Here is a 22128-nt window from a genome sequence, read left to right on the forward strand (position 1 = left end):
GTGTGTGTGTGTATATATATATATATAAAATTTAGGTTGTGTGCTCGAACTTTCCCTCAGGTAACCAGCTCTCCTGTCTCGATGGATATGAATGGTCTATCGGTACCCACAGAGTTCTTGTCCCGCCACAATTCAGATGGGGTCATCACCTTTGTCGACCCGCGCTGCATCAACGTTATTGGTTATCAGCCTCAGGTAAGATACAAAGATTAGAGTCCAGTCAAACCTCGGTTTTCGTACTTAATCCGTTCCAGAAGCCTGTTTGAAAATCGAATTGTTCGAAAACCGAAACCATGTTTCCCTTTGGAATCAATTTAAAAAAAAATTAATCTGTTCGAAGTCAAGAAAACAACTTTTTTAAACCAATTTTTTTTACAATTTCACACCATAAACTGTACAAATGTAATAGGAGAGCAGGTAATATGTAAAATACTGTACAAACAAACTGTAATGTTTTATTTTCACTAATTTTAATTTTAACATTAACATAGTAACATAAAAGTTGAAGGAACATATCTCTCTCTCTCTCTCTCTCTCTCTCTCTCTCTCTCTCTCTCGCTCTCGATCTTTCGTGGGGCGTGCGCCTATCCCAGCTGTCATCAGGCAGTCGGCGGGGCATTTCGGCATCCCGAACTCCTTCGCCAACACAGACACACGCACACCTGACTCATATTTCGCAATGAAATCTTTCTTCAATTCTATAGTTTCGAGCACTATTTTTCCTCTTTTCTTCACCAGGTTTACCACTTCCACTTGCTTTCTTTGGTGCCATGATTAGGGGCTGATACACGATGCAAAAATAACAGTCCGATATTACGTAGTTCTCACCAAACACGTCTGCTTTTAAAAAAAAAAAATCTTTATTGAACAATACAAACTCGTCTGCTCACAATGGACGCTACACGAGGAAGCTGTTTCTGTATGATTATTGCATAATAATAAGACACCGGACACCAAAGTGTTGATTATGTGCCGCTGTATTGAAAACTGCCGGCCGTAAACAAACTCACGCACTTCACCCGTGCTGCTGGGGCAAACCATTCTGAAAAGAGGGGGGTTTCACTCCCCCTAAAAGAAGCGTCTCACCAAACACGTCTGTTTTTTTGTTTTTTAATCTTTATTGAATAATACAACCTCGTCTGCTCACAATGTGCTCACAATGGGCGCCACACAGGAAGCGAAGCCGAGAGGAGTGAAGTGACGCATTCAAGTGCGCTCAGTTAGTTTGAGAACCGAAATTTGTTCGTCATCCAAGGCATAAAAAAACTCGAAATTTTTGTTGGAAAACCGAATTGTACGAGAACCGAGACGTTCGAAAACCGAGGTTTGACTGTAATTGTATGATGTGAATGTTGTGAAAATGTATCATACGCTCAAATGTATTGAAACAGTGATTACTCCTACTCCTTTTTTGTGGCTGGAGACTCAAACATAAACTTAGAGAGGAGATAGCATCTTTAGTTTCTTTCACATGTGAGCAAAAGTATTGGAATATTATCCAGTCTTTATTGTTGCACAGGCCTGTTGCATTCCGTTGATTATTCATACAATAAATAATAATGCGGAATGTGAACGCAAAGCAGGACCCAAGCTCAAGAGGTGTGCATGCCTCTTCACCCTGACATCTCTCCTTGCATGTCTGAATTTGTGTGCTATTTTAACTATTTTAAAAGTTAATTCAACAAAATGTCAGTATAATAAGCCTCTGAATGTATTATTTTCAATAATTTTGTGATCATACTCACCATTAATGTGAATGGTTTTCCGTTTCTCACGATTGCTAAAAATCCAGCAAAATGAGCGAAATTATAGTCAGTTTGCCAGGTCCATACGCAGAGTTGCTGCTGTCTAGTTTGCACCCTGCTCAGTAGCTTGCATGCTTCCTTTCCGCTGTCTCTCGGAGGCTATTTTGATGCGAACGTAGCATGGCGCATGTCAAAGTGCCGTTTTACATTCGACCGTTTCCTTGATGGTATTTTGTCATTGCAAATCATACACACCGCGGAACCTGTTCTCTCCACAAAGGCGAATCCTTTGATCCATTCGTCCTGAAGTCTACCATACTCGTCATCTTTTTTTAAATTCGCCATCTTATTCGTTTAGGGTTAGCTTTGAGATAATGACCGAGGTGGGTTGATTCAAAATGGAGCGTTTACCTGTTTCCGCAGCAATGGCCAACATAGGCCAGTATTATCCAATCAAATTTGCTCATGGAGCCAACTGCAGCCCTGAACTGGAAATAAGCAGTAAAAAAAATCAATGGATGGCTTAAACAAGCAAGAATATTTTGTTTTATCTTCGAGCCAGATGCAATCATCAAAAGAGCCACATATGGCTCGCGAGCCACAGGTTCCCGACCCCTGCTTTAAACAGTCTTTCATAAGATTTGCTTTCTCCTTTGATTATTGGGATCATTTGGGTTGCTTGGGAGGCGCAGATGTTCACACAGCAGACAGACTGAGGCTGCAATTACAGTAATATGTAACGTGAACGCTTACACACACGTGCACGTGCACGCGTGCGCACGCACACACACACACAATATTGGATCCCACCCTAAAATCCCAATTAAGTACTAAGACATTCGGATACACCAGTTAATCGCTGCTGATTATTCATGACCAGATACTCTTATTCTTCTTGTGGTCTAATAAATATAAAAAAAACCTTCTCGTAAAGATCGCACAGAGGACACATATTTGTACTTTTAAGTAACCTAATATCGGAGTCAAAATGACATAACTTGTTCCGTACTAAAAAAATGTCAAAGTGTTGGCTATGGTTTTAATCATACAAGCAAGAGCAATTATTTGCGTGATTGTAGTCTCTTGACATTAAAATAGAAACACATATTAGCTATTTCAATATTTCCATTGAAACATTCTTGTCACGATAGGTTCTTTTATGAAATCCACATGGTCCTCAGACATTCGCCATCTTATCAAAATATTGTGTGATGTGCTGACAATGCAAATACCACTGAGAAAATGAAAAACAGTTGCTGGCATTGAGACATTTTCTTGATGCTTCTTTGTCCCTTCGTGCCATTCCTTCATATTTCTCAACAGATGTGGAAGCTACTCAATGTCATGGCTGCATTTGCATTTCATTGTATTTGTCCACTCCATTCAAAAAAAAATACATAATGTCTGAAGAAGAAAAAAAATCCTATTCAGTCACTGCTGGGTCAGTATTTTTTTCTGGGAAATTTATTTTACAAAAACATGGGCCAAGGACAATAGACCTTGGACTCGCAACCAAAATACCTCTCCCATAATCAGAAATAACGCTTCGAGCGTGCACTGCTTCACTCCAACAGTTCGGAAACACAGAGTCGTTCAACTGTGCCGTTTGGTTATTAAGAGTGCCGCAAAAAAAGAGTGCCAGAAGTAGGACTGAACAATCATGGAAAATAATCTAATTGTTCCTCAAATTTGCTATTTAATTTGCAATACATTTTCTCAAGGTCCTTTTGTAATGCATCTTGACAAATGCTATTAGACAAATTATGCAGCATAGGATACTAAGATAAAGGCAAATGAAGCATTAGTTAATATTACACACGGTTTATCTTCTACAGTTACAAGTATAAATTGACTAAATACTTTGACATGCAGTTGGCGAGCATTCACCATGACAACCTAATTCTGCCACACAAGTGTGGGGTAAACATAATTATATAATGTTACTGGAAATGAGTAACTCCCAAAATAAAGCGGAGATGAATAACACAAACAAATCTGTGGCTTTACTACTTCCTCCATATCACTTTGTTTCATGAAACATGCATGAAACATGTAACTCTGGACTGCACTTCACTCAACTTGTCATGTAGATCGACATAAAAATAAAACATATACGTATAAAAATCAAATCTTACCAATCTGCAGAAAGTAACATCACACATGCTGACGAGTTGGAAAAGCACAATTACAGCAGTTTATGACATTGCTCCCAGTTTATGGATAAGCACCCGCAGTAATGACACCATTTTATCAATGAAATAAAGAGCAGCACATTTTATTTTAGATAGTGAATGAAGCATTTGGCCGAATTTATCCTCTTAATATTTGACCGCTTGACAACTTTGCATGGCTCTGCTATTTGCAAATCATTTGACCAGAGGATGCAACCACCTAGTTGTTGTTTTTCAGAGGTACCGTATTTTCCACACTAAAAGGCGCACTGGATTATGAGGTTCACCTTCAATGAATGGCCTATTTTGTCATTTTTTTCATATATTGGATGCACCGCATTATAAGACACAATCTAAAATGCATCCACTAGACGGAGCTACGCTCAAGGAAATGCCAACAGAACACGACACTACACCCTGATTCATATAGCGACGAGCAGATGTCAGTAAAACGTATTTAATAAAGCAGCGACACAGTTCACTTAACCAACAGCAATTTAGAACATTGACTCGTTAACGTTAAACTTTCTTGCCGCTGCTCTATTTCCGTGTTCAACTGCGAAACCGATCGCCTTAAGTTTGAACTCTGCGTTGTAAGCATGTCTCTAGCAAGGAGCCATTTTGGGGTTTACATATTACCGTAATGGCCATACACAAGGCGCATCGGATTTTAAGGCGCGCTGTGAGCTTTTAAGAAAATGGAAGGCTTTTAGGTGCGCCTTTTAGTGCGGAAAATACGGTATGTCTGCTGCTGCCGACAGTGGATGATTGCTGTTGCAGTAGGGGCATCACTTTGAAAAGGCTTTGTCCAAAAACCTCCCCAGCAGACAAAATATTCTTCTGAGGCATCGTGAAGAGCTATTACTTTTATTTTACATGTGCCGTACACACCAGACAGCCGTGGTGGCCCACACACTCGTGCAGACACTTTCCCACTAATACCCACAAGCGCACCAGAATAAGACGGCAGCCGAAACAACACAAAACACATGGCAAGTCTTTTTTTTTTCATCTTGCCAGGTGAACAAGCCCAAGCATGTTAGATATTTGCCCCATCTCGTGAGACAGAAATCTTACTGAACGCTTACGCGGCAGTGTTAACTTTGCCTTCTGTGAACCCTTCTGTCCCGCCTCTCCCCAACCCGTCTCAGCCTCCGCTCCACTCTAATAACAGTAATGATCAGTCACATCGCAGCCTTTGCGATTAGAAAATCACATTTCATCAAGTCCCGATTGTATATTGCAAATGCAATTAATTTTTCAGCCCTAGACGGAACACAGTGCGTCAGGCAGTACAGGTGGAAGCGGTCCACAACACGAGCTGCAGATTAGTTTAAAAAATGGGCTGTGTTTGGAAATTAATGGGATGGGAGCGCCCTGTGCCTCTCTGAAAAGACATACTCTCAGAGTGGAGTTAAGGTATGAAAGTGAATTTCCCAATGCACCCTGTGTTGACAGCAGGGAGCGAGTTATCGTTGGATGAAACTTCCGCTTTTAACTACAAAAAAGTTTCCCTTTTCATTTAAAGTGGCTTACCTTAACTAGAATCCCATGTCGCATTGTGGCCAAAGGTAGAAACCTCATTAGTTATCGGGCCTTTTGGTGCCATAAATACTTGTGAGTGCCCCTTAAGGAAACTGCATACCAAATGAGCGATATGCCACATATCAGTTGCCATGTCTACTATTACTACTTATACTTATTCCTCATCATCTTCTATTCTATTGGCCAACAGGCAAATACTTTTGGTGCATGAATGCCACCAGTTTAGCATGCTAAAGAATCAATTTATGTTGTCAGCTTAGGCCACTGTGTTGATACACAAATCCTATACACTGCACAACACTGATGCTGCAGACTGGAAATATGTATTTCTGATAATACTCAGATACACTAACATATCAATCACCAATGAAAGTCAGAACAAAGTAGTAGTTTTTCGTACTACTGTTGACCGTAAACAAATAAAAATCTGTTGACAAATAAAAATGACCGCATGAAGTACATCTACACTGACAGCCAGGACCCTAGTTTGGGTCATGGCAGCTCAAAGGGTGAAGGTACCCTCTTGCTCCTGTGGCACATTGGTACTTGCCTTGTGTCCACTTAAATTTGTCCCTCTTCTTGTTTTTGCATGGTTAAACTCAGCCTCATCAGAATATATAAATTATTGTGGATTTCTTCAGCATCCATTTGCAGGACTCTCTGAAACATAGTAAAAGACAAGAGGACGTTGTTCAATATCTATTGCACAGTAAGGTGGTGTGCAGTATACAATAGCGCGCCATGCTCAGCCATCTCGTTACCTCTGCGTCCTAGACGCATAATTTTCCCGTGGGACGCACAGTTCTAAATAATGTGCGTTTTTGGGAACGCAAGGAAATTTCTCAGTCAAAACAAAAAATAACTATGGCACATCTTTTTTTTCCAGCAACGATCACAGTTTGACAATCGCCGCTTGTTGTTTTGATCTCGCGTGACGAGATTTCCGTTCTTGCGAGACGAGATTGGCGAGATCGGCAGACGATTGCCAAGTTGTGTAACGTTAAAACAAGTGTTGCGAAAGTTTATTGCGGAGATATCACAGAGGAAGCAGCTAAAGTTGGATAGTTTTTTGCGATGATAAGTTGACTTTGAGAAAGCCTTGCATCATTGGAAGCAGAGTAAAGATGGGAGAATTTATGAACTCAAAGACTGAACCATGGGATGAAATAAGAACCTATTTCTCTGCAAATCTTGTATGCCTGGATTATTTAAATTTTTGCAGCATTTGTTTATAAGAAATAAACCTGTTATCAATGTATATTGTAAAAGGTAAAAGGCTGTATCCAGGCACCTTTTTCTCATCATTTGGAGCATTTGAACGATCGTATCCTCCAAGTACTTCTGTGTCATCTTGCTCGGACAGGATAGGAAAGGAAATTTCCAAGGAAGAAATGAGAATTCAAAGAGGCCCCAGGGCTTTGTAATGAGAAGGAAGTAACCTTACAATCCTTATTTGTGTCTAAAGCACTGATTCTTAACCTTGTTACTGAACCCAACCAGTTAATCTGCACTATCATCGACCCCTTCATTAGTGAAGAATAAAACTATGATTTTTTTAAAATAAATTCAACATGTAAAAATTTATTAAAACTGAAAAAAAGTAAATAAAATTCCTAGACATAAGTGTAATTTATTTTAATTGTGCACAAAATGAATCGTGCATGTCGTACTATCATGACAGTCACACTTTGATGACTGAACAAACTAAATTTCCTGCAGCACTAATTGGACAAGCAATGTAATTTGACCATCTGCAGCCAGTGATGGCCAGGTGGGCGTGTCATAACGAATTGACATGTTGAGTCGGGTGTGTCTTCACCTTCATGGCATGGTTTCGAACCCCTGAGACCGATTCGCCGAACCCCTAGGGTTCGATCGACCCCAGGTTAAGAACCACTGGTCTGAAGTGTGAAAATGCATGGAAAGTTTTGCAAATCACTGAGTGTAATGTTTTGCAAAAAGCGTGATGATGTTTCTGTGCTTATTTTTGTGCGGCTCTGGACAGGTGTTTCGTTCCCTGAGTGTGAAAATCTGTTAATTGTGTGAAAATGGTCATTTTAGTCTGTAAACAACTATAAAAACTTCCCAAGTGGGAGTTAGCACACGCATTCCAACAGTTAAAGTGCCTTTGATTAATCCAGAATAAGATTCAGCTGTTGTAGTTGGCTTTTCCAGACCTTTTTTGAATTATTATTAGAAGCCTGAAGGTTTCGTGCTCACGCTGACTGGTATTCACAACCGTTCATAATTGTCTTCACCTTGACTAAGGTCACAGTTGGAGCATGGAGCTGCCACTTGTCATGCTTCACTCTAATTTGAGTGTTGTTTTAATGATGAGCAATGTTCTATGTTTGGTGCAAACACATGTAATGTTTTGGACAATCTCGGTTTCATTGGACTCGAACACATTTCGGCTATGTGTGTTTTGAAGTGCGTTTTGAAAAAATATTACCTGGGCTTGGATGTTTTTATTTGGCCTTCATCTTGCCTCCCTACTCCATAGCCCAGACATGTCAAGAAGACAGGAGGTTGTTGTCTCATGTACTAAACAGGCAATACTTCAATTTTAATTTTCCAAAATTTCCAACTCTTTCAATGTTGCTGTCGAACAATGAGATCCATCTGATGCTGTGGGTAGACATTTTATATTCACTGCATATAGCACCAAATCACAGCAGAAGATGCTTCGGGGCACTTCATACATAGAGCAGGTCTCCAAACACACATCTCACTCGTACGACGAGATCAAGTGAACCCAGCATGGGTAATAAGCCCTCGACAACGGAAGCAATGAAGGGGGAAATCTTGAACAAACCCAAGACTTACTGCGGGGTGGCTGTCTGGGGTGTCTTGACCAGTTGGGGTGAGAGGGTGAAAGAGAGGAGGAACGGTCGGGACAAAGGATAGAATGAGAGAAAGAAAGAGAGAACAAATATGAAGGCGAGAGAGAGGGAGCAAGAAGAATTTCAGCTGAAACAAGGAAGCGGCATGTACCACACGAACTGCAACAGCAATACCATGGTGACCAGCAAGCACCAGCGGTATTAGTAGCACAGGTTTTGCCTTTTGCATGTTCACCTCTGGAAACACAGGTGCCAACGATGACTGCGACAGGGAAGAGAGAAGTTAGTGACATGTCTTAAAGAGAGAAATCAGAACTGAGAAGACAACAACATGCGCCATGAAAAATGTCAACAAGTTCAACTCGGAGCCATGCCCAAGAGAACAGCGACCAACAAACCAGCAAAAGAAAATGCTGATCAGCAGGAAAAAAGAATAAACAGCTTCAATGTGTGATGTGATGACACCCAAAACAATAACAGAAGCCCCCCCAAAAAACCTGTCCATCTAGCATCCAACACTTGGGATTTCACAGGCATGTGACATCAAATACCCGACACCCAGAGCATTGAGTTACAGACTAATACGAGAAATTGTCAAAACTTTCCAATCAACATCTGATAACTGTTACAATAGTACAAACATGATTTGAAAAATGTCCTGGTTTGTCCATTCAGTTTCGGACACCTGGTACCGTGAATCATGGGGCGATACGACAGTGTCAGAAGTCCTCGTCCAACACCGCCTTTGGCCAAATAAAAACACGTGTGGAGTTGATTAATTACGATTGGAAAATATTTTCACTTTTCAGTGTCGTTGGAATTCAACTGTAACGTACAATTTTTTTGTTTCAAAGGACCTGTTGGGCAAAGACATTATCGAGTTTTGTCATCCTGAGGACCAGAATCACCTGAGAGAAAGTTTTCAACAGGTAATTTAATGATTATATACAGTATGTTCTTCACATTTGAGATGATTGTTTCTTTACAGATTAAAGAGATTTCACCTCAGTCTGTGATTAATTAGGAGTTTTATTTTATTGTTCTGACTGGCAATCATCTGTTAAAACGCTGCGAAAAGAAGGGACCTCTGAAATTAACTGGTGTGTGCCAAATGAGAAAAGAGTGGAGCAGTAATCATACTGCATTGTTGTGGACAGCAGTGATTCTCAACTAGTGAGTCGCAGATTCATTATGGGTGGTTTGCGGAGAGGTTGGAAAAAAAAAGGAGGGGGTCCTTGGTTTATGACAGTGCCAACACACTCACTTTTTTTTTATATTTTTATAGTCACCATTTTTTTTTTTTTACACAAGTACCATAGTTATGTTTGGTTAAATATCCATCCATCCATCCATCGATCTATCCGTTTTCTGATCCGCGTATCCTCACAAGGGTTGCGGTGCGTGCCAGAGCCTATCCCAGCTAATTAACATTGAATAGACATAGGGTGTCAACCTCACAGTGCAGAGGTGCAGGGTTGGATTCCGGCTGCGGCCTTCCTGTGTGGAGTTTGCATGTTCTTCCCGTGCCTGTGTGGGTTTTTTCCAGGTACTCGGGTTTCCTCCCACATTCCAAAAACATGCATGGCAGGTTACTGAAACACTTTAAATCGGCCCTACGTGTGACTGTGAGTAAATTTGTTGTTTGTCTCTGTGTGCCCTGCGATTGGCTGGCAACCAGTTCAGGGTGCCCCCCGCCTACTTCCCAAAGACAGCTGGGATAGGCTCCAGCACACCCCATGACCCTTGTGAGGAAAAGCGGGTCAGAGAATGGATGGATGGATGATATGCAAATGTGGACTGCACTTTTTCAATCACTCACCCAACTTATCATATTGATGGATAAATAAAAGAAACATACGTGTATAAAAATTCAAGCTTACCGGATCTACAGTCAGAAACATTACACACACCAACAGGTAGGAATATTTATTTCTATTTCTATTTCACTAACAAACAAGTGCCATCAGGCATTACCACCCTGTGCCACCGTCTCATCATTGAACATCTTTTCATCTTTTGGTTCACAACATACAGCCAAATTCATCTTAATATTTGACCACTTGACTTTGTGCAGATGCATTTTAATTTGTCATTGCCAGGGACACAGTTGCAAGATTTTTTTTTCTCTCCTGGGGGTAAAAAGGGGGGCTTGACAACTTATAAATACATGTTATCTTATCAAATAAAATGCTGGAGGGGCTTAAGTGGGACAACACAGATCTCTGACAGGGCTGTCGCCCCACCGAGCACCGGTGTAGCACCATCCCTGGTTATGGCTCAAATAGCCGCACGCTATTGTCTCCGTGTGTGTGCTGAAACTTCATAGACACGTAAATTGAAGTCAACAATCGGAATCTTTATCCAGCTTCTGCAGACGTTGCTGATGATTTCATCATTTGAATCAGGTGTGTTGCAGCAGAAAGAGATGAAAAACAGGTGGGATAGCAGCCGTCAAGGAACCAGATTGACTACTCCTGTTTGAAATAAAAAAACGATTTCCTGTTTTTTGTTACCCTGATAATAAACACACACACACACACACGTACACACACGCACACAGACACACACGCACACACACACACACACACACACACACACACTCGTGCGATATGGCCCGATTACTGTTTGACTGTTTACCGTGGTTTCAGTCAACGATACAACAACCGCTAATAACGGTAACGAGCTCTTCTTGTTTGAGAGGACCTCGAAGAAAGACATAACGCAATATGATAGGCCGCTTGCAGAGTGAGTGAATGAGCTGCCTCTTGGAAGTTAACTGACGCCAGTGAGAAGTTTCGGTGAGAAGTTGCGCACGCAGGAGCATGCAGGGTACGGAAGGAGGAGGGGGAATGGAGAGAGGTTGCACGGATGAGACACATTTACAGTTAGACCAGTGCTTCACAATAATGGCAGAAGAAAATTTTTGAATCTTCGCCACAACTACAGATAGTATCATTTGTCTAAAACTTGTGATAAGTACAATAGCACTTTTAGTTACAAACGACCTTTTTTACAAACTCTTCAAGTTACACAATTTTTTTTTTGTGGAAAATAGACCTCTTGTTCCATGCATGTATCGTTATGCGAACCATCTCAGCATGGATGGTGTTGTGCTTCTCGCACTATTTAACCATCATTTTCTCTGCACGTAACTCACTGCAAGAGGCATACTGTTTTCTTTCTTTGTTTTTTTTTTTAACTCTTAATTAGATGTGATTCACAGATGGTTTACGGCTGTAAAAGTCCCCAAACCCCTATAAAACCCAATGTCTCCTCCGCGCCCGTCCGCTGACAGACACACACACACACACACACACACACGCACACACACACCGCACACACACACACACACACACACACACACACACACACACACACACACACACACACATAACCACGATGAAAATGTAGCAGAATAAATAAAACATGCTTCCTGCAACTACAATTCTCACAGTGCCCGCCTACATTTCTGATTAACGTGGCACAAAAGTTTGACGGTACGTAGGACATGTACAGTTGGAGCTGGGCAGACGAATGTAAAGTGTCCATCTTGTCATTTTTCTCCTCTCGTCTCCATCATCAGGAGTCACCGACAGTCAAGTACCAGTAATAAAGAGGGACAGAGGAAGCTTGATTTGATGGTCAAAAGCTTTCACTTACATTCTTATGTCTCACATCTACCAGATGGCAGACTAAATAGCAGCATAGCAAATTGATTCATAGTACATAGTCACCATGCCTAACAATCACACAATTAAATCTAACAGTCACTGGAAATAAATAAATAAGGAGGTGGATGAACGCAGTAACTCGCATAATTGTATTACTTAGGGAAAGAACAAACTACCAAAAGACCACTAATTATGAACAACTATTTACAAAAAATAGGGCACCTCAAGTCCAGAAGTTTCCCCGACAAGCTTCTTCCAATCACACTTCTCACAGCGGTCATCTCTATTTCTGATGAATGATTCAAAACATTTGACTTATGTATGATATGTACAATACTGTATTTATTGTACCGGAGCGTCTCTTAAATAAAATAAAAAAAGACACAAAAATCCATGTCTTCTCCCCGTGGCATCAAGCTATTGTGTGTGCAGCCGGAATTTCTGCCAACACTCACTTCTTCTAGTCACGATTCTAACAGGGGCCGCCTTGATGTCATTAATGTGGTCAAAAAAAAGACCAGTTTCACTGGATCTTTTTTTTTTTCTTTCTTTCCCAAAAAAACCCAAAACAAACAGCACAGTAGACGACTGGGTAGCATGCCCGACTCACAATACATAGGTCCGGGCTTTGGCCTTCCTGTGTGGAGTTTGCATGCATGTTCTCCCTGTGCCTGCGTGGGTTTTCTCCGGCCATTCCGGTTTCCTCACACATCCCAAGAACATGCATTCATGGTCAGTTGAACTCTCTAAATTGTCCTGAGGTGTGTGTGTGTGTGCGTGTGCGTGTGCGTGTGTGTGTGTGTGTGTGTGTGTGCGTGCGTGTGTGCGTGCGCGTGTGCGTGCGCGTGTGTGGCTGTTTGTCGATGTGTGACTGCAATTGGCTGGCCACCAGTTCAGGGTGTAACCCGCCTGCTGACCGAAGTTGGCTGGGATAGGCTCCAGCATAGCCATGACCCTCGTGAGGAAAAGCCATTCAAATAATGAATGGATGGATGACAAACAAAACAATTACAAAATAGACAAAAGAAAAACATCTGAATAAGATTGTTATGCTATTTTGGAAGGAGACTCCTTTTCAATGGAGGAGCTGTTGTCCTTCTCTTCTCCTCACTTTAAAGCTAAAGCACAGAAAACCCTTTTTGTTTCGTATATAATTTCTTCAAAGAATCCATCCATCAATCCATTATCCGAACCGCTTTATCCTCACGAGGGTCGCGGGCGTGCTGGAGCCCATCCCAGCCGTCCTCGGGCAGCAGGCGGGCCACATCCCAAACTGGTGGCCAGCCAGTCGCAGGGCACACATAGACACTCACGATCCCACCTAGGAACAATTTAGAACAGGGGTGCCCAAACTTTTTGGACCGAAGATCGACTTTTCGATCAACCAACCTCCCCCGATCGACCCATTATCGCGCACGCACATACACACGCACACAATGATGAGCAACAGCCTGACATGGAGGCATGCGATGCACTTTAGCAGCCTGTTAACTATCGTAGCCCACACATACCGTTTTTAAAGTGCTTCTCTCTGCCCTCTAGATCAGGGGTCCCCAACCGCCGGTCCGCCGACCGATACCCGGCCGCCGGGTAGGCTAAAAACAAACACCGGAGCTCGCAAAATGAGTAAAAAAACTGCTGGAGATCGCAAATGACGGCGGCCTTAAAAGTACGTTCGAGACAACTGGATTAAAGTTATGTCTGAATACTCTGAGATCGCCACAATAGCACTTTTGCTATTTCCGACATCCAACCTGTGTGAGGCGGGGGGATTATGCAGCAACGGCGACGAAAACAAAATTACGAAGTAGACTGGACATAAACCACACACTTGAGGTGTCATTGTCTCCTATTACCCTGAGATGGGACCGTCTGGTTGCAGAAAATCAAGCTCGGTGCTGTGGTGAGTCGTCATTTTCATGCACTTTGAATTTGCGTTGTATCGTATTTTGAAGGCATTTAACATTGCCATAGCGATCGGAGTGTTGCGGCCAGATTAGACGTTCATTGTGTTTATTATTATATTTCGAAAACGCCACAGTTATCATGCAGCTCATACCATATTATTTTGTTGTATTATTTCCGCCACACCTTCAACACCGGTCCCTGAAAATATTGTCTGACATAAACCGGTCCGTGGGGCAAAAAAGGTTGGGGGCCCCTGCTCTAGATTCCTATTTTCCCGTGCCCTCTATGAATTGCACACGAAACAAACTCTGAATGAGAATAATGATAACGATAAAAGATATAGCGCAACAGCTCTGATCACAAGTTGCAATTGCAGACTGCTGAGCGCTAACAACTTCCGGTGACGCAGGTCACGCGCCACCGTAGGTTAAAGATTTACCTATTTTATTTTATTTTTTTAATACTTTTTGTGAAAATGAGACGAATAGGATGATTGGGGTGTAGTGTACACCAAAAATATATTACTAGTATGCACAAAGACACACAATCGTTTTTTTTTCTCCTCTACACCCATCGCGATCAACTTGGGACCAGTCCGCGATCTACCGGTCGATCGCGATCGATGTATTGGGCACCCCTGATTTAGAATGTTCAATCAACCTACCCTGCATGTTATTAGGGAATGTAAGAGGAAATACTTTTGTTGTCTTGGTTTCCATGGACAAGACACCCACCAGGAACGGAGAGAACATGCACACTTCAGACAGGAAGGCCGCGGTCAAAATTGAACTCCAGACCTCTGCACTGTGAGGGGAGCGTGCTAATCAGTCATTACACCGTGTGTGTGTGTGTGTGTGTGTGTGTGTGTGTGTGTGTGTGTGTGTGTGTGTGTGTGTGTGCGTGTGTGCGTGTGTATATACCTATCTGTCTATTAATAGGTGGCTGGAATAAATAAATTGCATTTACATTCATTTCAAGGAACATTTTTACTTGATGAAAGTTTTAAATGGGGTAAGGAATCAATGAAGTTCATAAGGTGAGGCACCACTGTACACCCCTGCGTTACATTGTATTCTTATGAATATTGAATAAAACAAAAGAAAAAAAGGAAGAAATTGATCGATTTTCAACAAAGAATGTTTTAAATTTATAAACATTTGAATCTGGATCATTATTGGGCTTGTATGTAGAACACACAAGGAATTTGTCTCCGGTAGTATAGGCTACACTAGTATTGCAAGAAAAGAAAAGACATTTAAGTATCAAAAAACTTTCCAGAGGTACTATTGTGCAGCAGTACAACCCAATGACACCTGTGCAACAATGGGCCGAGTCAGCGAGCAGAGATAAAGTAATCAGTGGTGCAATACAGTACAAGCATGAACAGCATTCATTCATTAATTTTCCGAACCGCTTTATCCTCACTAGGGTCGCGGGGGGTGCTGGAGCCTATCCCAGCTGTCTTCGGGCAGTAGGCGGGGGACATCTTGAATCGGTTGCCAGCCAATCGCAGGGCACACAGAGACGAACAACCATCCACACCCACACTCACACCTAGGCACAATTTAGAGTGTTCAATCAGCCTGCCATGTATGTTTTTGGAATGTGGGAGGAAACCGGAGGACCCGGAGAAAACCCATGCAGGCCCGGGGAGAACATGCAAACTCCACACAGGGAGGCCGGAGCTGGAATTGAACCCGGTACCACTGCACTGTGAAGTCGAAGTGCTAACCACTGTACTACCGGAACGCCTTCATGAAAAGCAAACAATGTCAATAATTCAACAAGAGACTAGGCATTTGGTAGTCCTTAAATACATGGCCAGACTTTATTGGAAAATCCGGAACAGGTGTGCTTGCTGCAGGAAAACGCCCTTCACTCCAGCCGCAGCTGAAACACAAGCAAAATCAGACAGAACATGACAGCATGTAAGCGTTTTAACAATTATCTGAAATGGTCTTCAACCAAATTTGACACAGAACTTTTCTTGGTGTCTCATACCACTTCTCTAGAAGTATGCAAAACAGTGCTTGGAGCGTGCTGGAGCCTATCCCAGCTGTCTTTGGGCAGTAGGTGGGGTACACCCTGAACTGGTTGACAGCCAATCGCAGGTCACACAGAAGAACAACCATCCGTGCTCACACTCATACCTAGGGACAATTTAGAGTGTTCCATTAACCTGCCACACGTTTTTGGAATGTGGGAGGAAACCGGAGTACCCGGAGATAACCCATGCAGGCTCGTTAAGAACATACAAACTCCACACAGGTGGGCCGGAGCCGGACTCAAACTCTGCACTTCCGCACGATAAGGCCGACACGCTAACCAGTCGACCTGCTTGCACTTAGACAGAATCATCACAAACAAGCTGATATTGCTTATTGCTTGGAATGGTACACAGCTGAGCAGCAATGTAAAATTTTGCCACGGGATTTAAGTTGAGACTCAATTGTTTGGCATTCAAAATGATGAATATTGTCATTCTGCAGGTGGTGAAGCTAAAGGGTCAGGTACTGTCTGTGATGTACCGTTTCCGCATGAAAAACAGGGAGTGGATGTTGATCCGAACGAGCAGCTTCACGTTCCAGAACCCCTATTCCGATGAGATTGAATATATCATCTGCACCAATACCAACGTCAAGTAAGTTACTCATACACACACTATGTTAAACAACAATGCTGTGATGCATATGCTGTGCAAGTACTCCAGGATTCCCGCGAGGTCTTAAAAAGTCTTAAGCGCATTACATTTATGAATTTGGAAATCATACCTTGAAATATTATGATGTATGTAACTTCTCTGTGGAGAGCCCTCTGTCCTTGATAAAGAAATCGATAAGAGTGCACGGTGGTGGTTGTAGACGGGAAATATGTCATGTCCTCCACACACACGAGACCAGTGAAGTAGGAGGGAAAAGAGGAAGTGGTTACTGCTTTTCACTGTTTGGAACACACTCACTGAAGAACTGATTTATCTTAAATAACATTTACAAAGAAAAGTTTGAACACACGCATGTGTGTATGTGAGTGAAATGGACGCGATATTAGTGGTGAAAGCCACTGCTCAAATGTTGCCTTCATGAGCTTAATTTGTCTTTTGTCCCCATTTCACATTGTAACAAAAAAAATTTGTTATGCAGGAAGCAAATCTACTTTCCCTCGAGATGAATAATCTATCTGTCTGTCTATCTATACATCTATCTATCTGTCTTTGTGAGGTGATGCAGCCAAGCAATTTTTTCACATGGCCTTCAGTCAATCAATGAATCACTCCACCCATCCACACTCATCCAGCCATGCAGTTCTCTGGAATCCATCCATTTTCTGATCCGCGAATCTTCACGAGGGTCGTGGGCATACTGGAGCCTATCCCAGTATGCCCGCGTAAGATAAGATAAGAAAACCTTTATTAGTCTCGCAATGGAGAAATTCCCAATTCACAGCAGCAAAGTTATGAAAGGAAGAAGTAGAAGAACAAAATATAGGAGCTGCTGGAAAGGCAGCCACTCTCGCGGCCTGTACCTGTACATATGAAATTAATTGGTTCTGGAACAAATTTCTTCACGAGAAAATCTTGTAAGTCGAGACACATTTTCCATTTAAATGCCCGAATCCATTCCAAGCCCCCCCAAAATTCAGACAGAAATGTTTCCTAAAGCATAAAAATGCATCAAAATATGTAACAAATACATGTTACAATTAGATTATTGCACAATAAATTAGAATTGTGCATAATGTAAAAAAATAAAGAATAAAAATGATGGTCATTTAACTTTTAACTGCCTCCTCATCGTTTTTTGCCCTCTTTTGTTCATGTTCTCTCTCAGAAGTGTTTTTTGCCTGCCGTTTTGTCAAGAACGAACTGATCCAAGGACATTAGCTTTTCTCGGCTTTTAACGATCCTTTGAAAATGTCCAAGGCAAACATCAGCATAGTGAGCGATTGGCCGACTGTGAACACTTTTTTCTGGTTGATTCACATTTACGTAAGACTATCGGAACATCTCATAGCCTGAGGGGCGAATGACGAGGACGCTGCATAGAAACATCTATCCTCACACATAGACACATACGGTAGATGTTCCTCTGAGCCAATGGGATGCCAGGACAATGCTCGGTAATAGCCAATGGCAAAGCAGTTATCAGTATGTTGCTTTCAGGAAATTCGGAGCTACGAGGTGCAGCCCATACTGTATTTTCACCTTTCGTATCTTGAAATTTCTTTCGTAACAAAAAGCAATATGTTCCTGTTGTGGCGTTGCGTAAAATTTCATATGAAGAGATGTTCATAAGTAGAGGTACCACTGTATTTTACTCTTTGCAGGCTGGCCTTCCCCCTATCCCACGTAAATAGCATGGTTCCACTGTATACAAATATACTTGTATTTTGTTCCGAAATGTACTTTATTAGCATATTTGGCATTGGAGTTAAGTAATTAAAAGTAATCAAGGTATATGACTTAAATATTGTGGAACTTGGATTACTTTTCTGACTAAATGTTTTAAGACATAACTAGAAACTGTATGCAGCACAGTTTGTATCTGTGTGCCCTGCGATAGTCTAGGATAGGCTCCAGCACGCCTGCAACCCTTGTGCGGATAAGCGCCTCAGATGATCAATGGATGGATGGACAGAAACTGTATTGAAATACATTTTTAAAAGAACCCTCCCAATCCTGCTTAGATGCTGACACTGGCTTTTATTTTTGCTTGATTTTTCTCTCAAAAAGCATCAGATGTGTTTCAATATGAAATATTCAACATTTTGACTTGCACAGCTTGGCATCTTTTTACGCTGTTGGTAATTGTACCATCAAGCAGAAATTGAATGTGACTACAAGAGCAATGTTTTGAACTTGCACACCGGACAGGGAGAAAACATTGTTGTGAGAATTGGTCCAGTTTCCAGCTTTGAGGAACACAGAGGAATTAGTCTGAGAATCTTCATTTGAAAAGACCACCTCAACATTGTACGTGTGTCTGTTCATTTTGGGAATCTCACAGGGAGTGGACTGAGCCTGAAATCAGTGCCACTGTGTATTGACGTAGCAACGGATTTTGTGTCGCATTCCTTGGGTCAAGTAGCGGAGACATCAGTCACGTCTCACTTGGGCTGAACTAGACGCTAAGTCAGGGGTCCAAACTTCTAAGTTCTTTCAGATGTAAAGGTTTTTTTCCATTTCATTTGGAAATCAAGGTCCCAGACTGTGGAGGAAGAGAGAAGAGGTATGCAATCCAAGTTGCGGAAAGTCAATTGTAAACTTTCTACAGCCAATGATGATTTGGGGTGCCATGTCATCTGGAGGTTTGGTTCCCAAAGTTTTGTTAAGTCCAAAATTAACACAGTTGTAAACCAGAACATTTTAAAGAACTTTATTTCATCTGCTGACTAGCTTTATGGAGATGTTGATTTTGTGCAGGAATTGACACCTTCCCACACTGCCAAAAGGACCAAACCACGTAATTTGTTGTTCTTGATTCACTCGCAAACTCACCTACCCTTACCACAGGCCTGAGGATCTCAGAAATCAACAGAAACTGTTTTTCGGTTCTGTTAAATTACCCAATGGGGAAAACCACTGTAACTAATTTTGGGTTCCGTAAACGTTCGTCATGGGAACCCATTTTTCTCTTTTGACTGATATTCATAATCAAGAATTCTGATCATCAAAAGTATAATATTTAAAAGGACAAATGTTTGAAAACTATGCATTAACAATGAACATAATTACATCAGCAGCTGTGTACTCCAGGTTTATTCAATAAAATAATTGGATCAAAATATGTTGTTGAACACTTTTATTGTACTCATATGGCATTATGAATACAGCCTACCACAAAATCTGGCTCTATACCATGGGCCACAAGTAAACCTGATACTGATAACATGATTATGTGTGTGTACTATGTATGTAAATAAACATCATATCAATGGCTACTCTGAGGCTTTCATGTAATAGGAATTGAATAATTACAATCATATAATGACTCTTTAAAAAAATGGCCCTTGTTCGGATGATTGAGAGAAGAATCCGACTGGCATTCCCGTTTCTTAAATGTAGTAATGAATACACCTTGCGTTGTTTTTTTTGTTTTTTTTTTGCCGCCATCTCTATCCATCATCCACGCACTTTCTCAGCGTGCAGACTAAAATCGCAACCCATATGCACACATAATGATCCCACAGAAACGACATGCTACCGGAAACGATCGTTTTCGTGAAATCCTCAAGCCTGTTACCAAGAGCAAGAGCCCACCTGGGATTCCACAATGATTGCCTCCATGCCACACCGCATTGATGCAGCAATTCATGCAAAAGGAGCATGTGAATGAACATACTTTTCAGAATGCTCAAATTTCTTTATTAGATTATTTTAGAATGATTGTAATGGAATAGTCAGGGTTTTTGAGAATATGATTTGTCACATTTGATGATGCGTCGTGGTGGAGTGCAGGCAAAAGGATGACTCGAGCACAGGGAAGGAAAGGTTGGAGTATTTTAAATGGTATTTCTTAGCAGAAAGGCAAAAGAAATATACTGGGCGACTCGATCAATGATGACATAACACAGGACATGCAGAAGTGTTGTTTTTGGCGTCTATTGTAAGACTTCATCTTAGTCTTTGGGGCAAAAATGCTTATTAGTTTTAGTGACATTTTAGTCATTCCTATTTGTGATAGTTTGTCTAGTTTTAGTCAACAAATACTCAAAAAGGTTGTAGTCTATTTTGCTGCCAGACCACATGTAGACCAGCTGATATTTTTGAAAATGTATATGCAGTTTGTTTACTGTTGCATTCAGTTGTTCTTCATACAGTACCATCACAGCAGCAAGTTAATTGAATGTAAACATACAGGTATATCAGTATGTCAAATTATTGTATAGAAATATCATACCAAAATCACCTTCATCGTATTGAATTGTTCAAAAAAAAGCAACATATCGCTAAACTACGGTGACACCCCTAGTGTTTAGACCTTCAAGATTTTAAAACATGAATTTGGTGAGTTTTTGCAAAACTCTGTCGCTGTGTTAACACAAAGTTCACCTCTAGAACAACGCTGACTTTGAGGGTTGAAACATGCACAAAAACTCTTGAAACTTAGCACACTAGTCAAGGCTGGCAAAATCATTTGTACAACCCCCTTGGTTGTACATTTCACTGAAATCTATGAACATTTTGTTTGATATGTAACTACCCAAGAACTGCAAAAAGGTTTCTTGGATGCATATGCTAACCGTACCTGGAAATCCGACATTTTGAATTTCTTTTAAAATTTGGCATCACCCTGACAACAAAAGCTGCTATAACTTGACCTACATCAGCTTATCAATAATTGTTAAAATGGTATTTATATTCTATCACGCAATTCACACAAGCTATCATATTATTCAATGCGTTGACTGTATTTACTGTAGACATCAAAACAAACACAAAACAGTAATTTCACTCAGATATAGAGGGAAAAAAACTATTTTAGGTCATTCCATGGTTGATTACAAAGGCCACTAGTCATCACTTACTTTATTTCATACTCATCTTTGAGCTTCTTGTCCTCCTTCTCTCTATCTTGTATGCAGCGATGGCTGTTTGAAAGTGCTCTATAAATACAGTTGAGTTGAGAGTTGAGTTGTTTCTTCACCTCCACGCCTTCATCCTCTGCCTCCTCTAATTCTCACTCTTCTCACCTTCCTGCGCCCTCCAATGGACTCCGAAAGCTTACCTCTGGCACATTTATCGTACTCAGGCAGATTGCAAAGTCAACTAATTACCGAAAACCGTTTTCTCCAGTCACTTTGTGGCCAGACACAGCCATAACTGTGAAAATTTTTTCAAGGAATGTTTTGATCATTTGGAAAATGAGTGTAAAGCAGTGAGTTGTGTGTACAAAATTACAAACTCAGTACAAAGCAGTGTATGTGCTTTTAGCTTTTGTGATAGATAGAAATAGTTTTAGAAATTGTGGTACAAGAATCGCTGTCTAAGCATTCAGAATTCCAAACCTAACGCAAGCTGTGCTAAATGTAATTTTCAGCATATAGTATATTTTTCGAATATAAAAAGAATCATAATAATAATAAACAGATGGTGGGCTGGAAATAGTTCATGGGGCAGAGGACACTGTCGCCTGGCATCCAGCATAGTCTGACAGCATCAGGAATCGGTACTCCCTTTACCACAAAGACAAATACTGATGTTTTTCCATCAGCAGTCAAAAGTCTTTAGCTCAGCCCCTGTGCACTT

The 22128-nt window shown here is 41.2% G+C and overlaps 1 protein-coding gene across 1 annotated transcript in view; it reads left to right on the forward strand.

The window, feature by feature from the left end:
* arnt2 (aryl-hydrocarbon receptor nuclear translocator 2) overlaps positions 1-22128 on the forward strand; it is a 77514-nt gene that overhangs the window by 37503 nt on the left and 17883 nt on the right. The window contains exons 5-7 of the mRNA XM_019859949.1: positions 61-195; positions 9159-9233; positions 16373-16524. Of these exons, the coding sequence (XP_019715508.1) occupies positions 61-195; positions 9159-9233; positions 16373-16524 (362 nt within the window). The remainder of the gene's footprint in view (positions 1-60; positions 196-9158; positions 9234-16372; positions 16525-22128) is intronic.

Source organism: Hippocampus comes, unplaced genomic scaffold (assembly GCF_001891065.2).
Source record: "Hippocampus comes isolate QL1 unplaced genomic scaffold, H_comes_QL1_v1.1 scaffold75, whole genome shotgun sequence".
NCBI classification, from domain to species: Eukaryota; Metazoa; Chordata; class Actinopteri; order Syngnathiformes; family Syngnathidae; genus Hippocampus; species Hippocampus comes.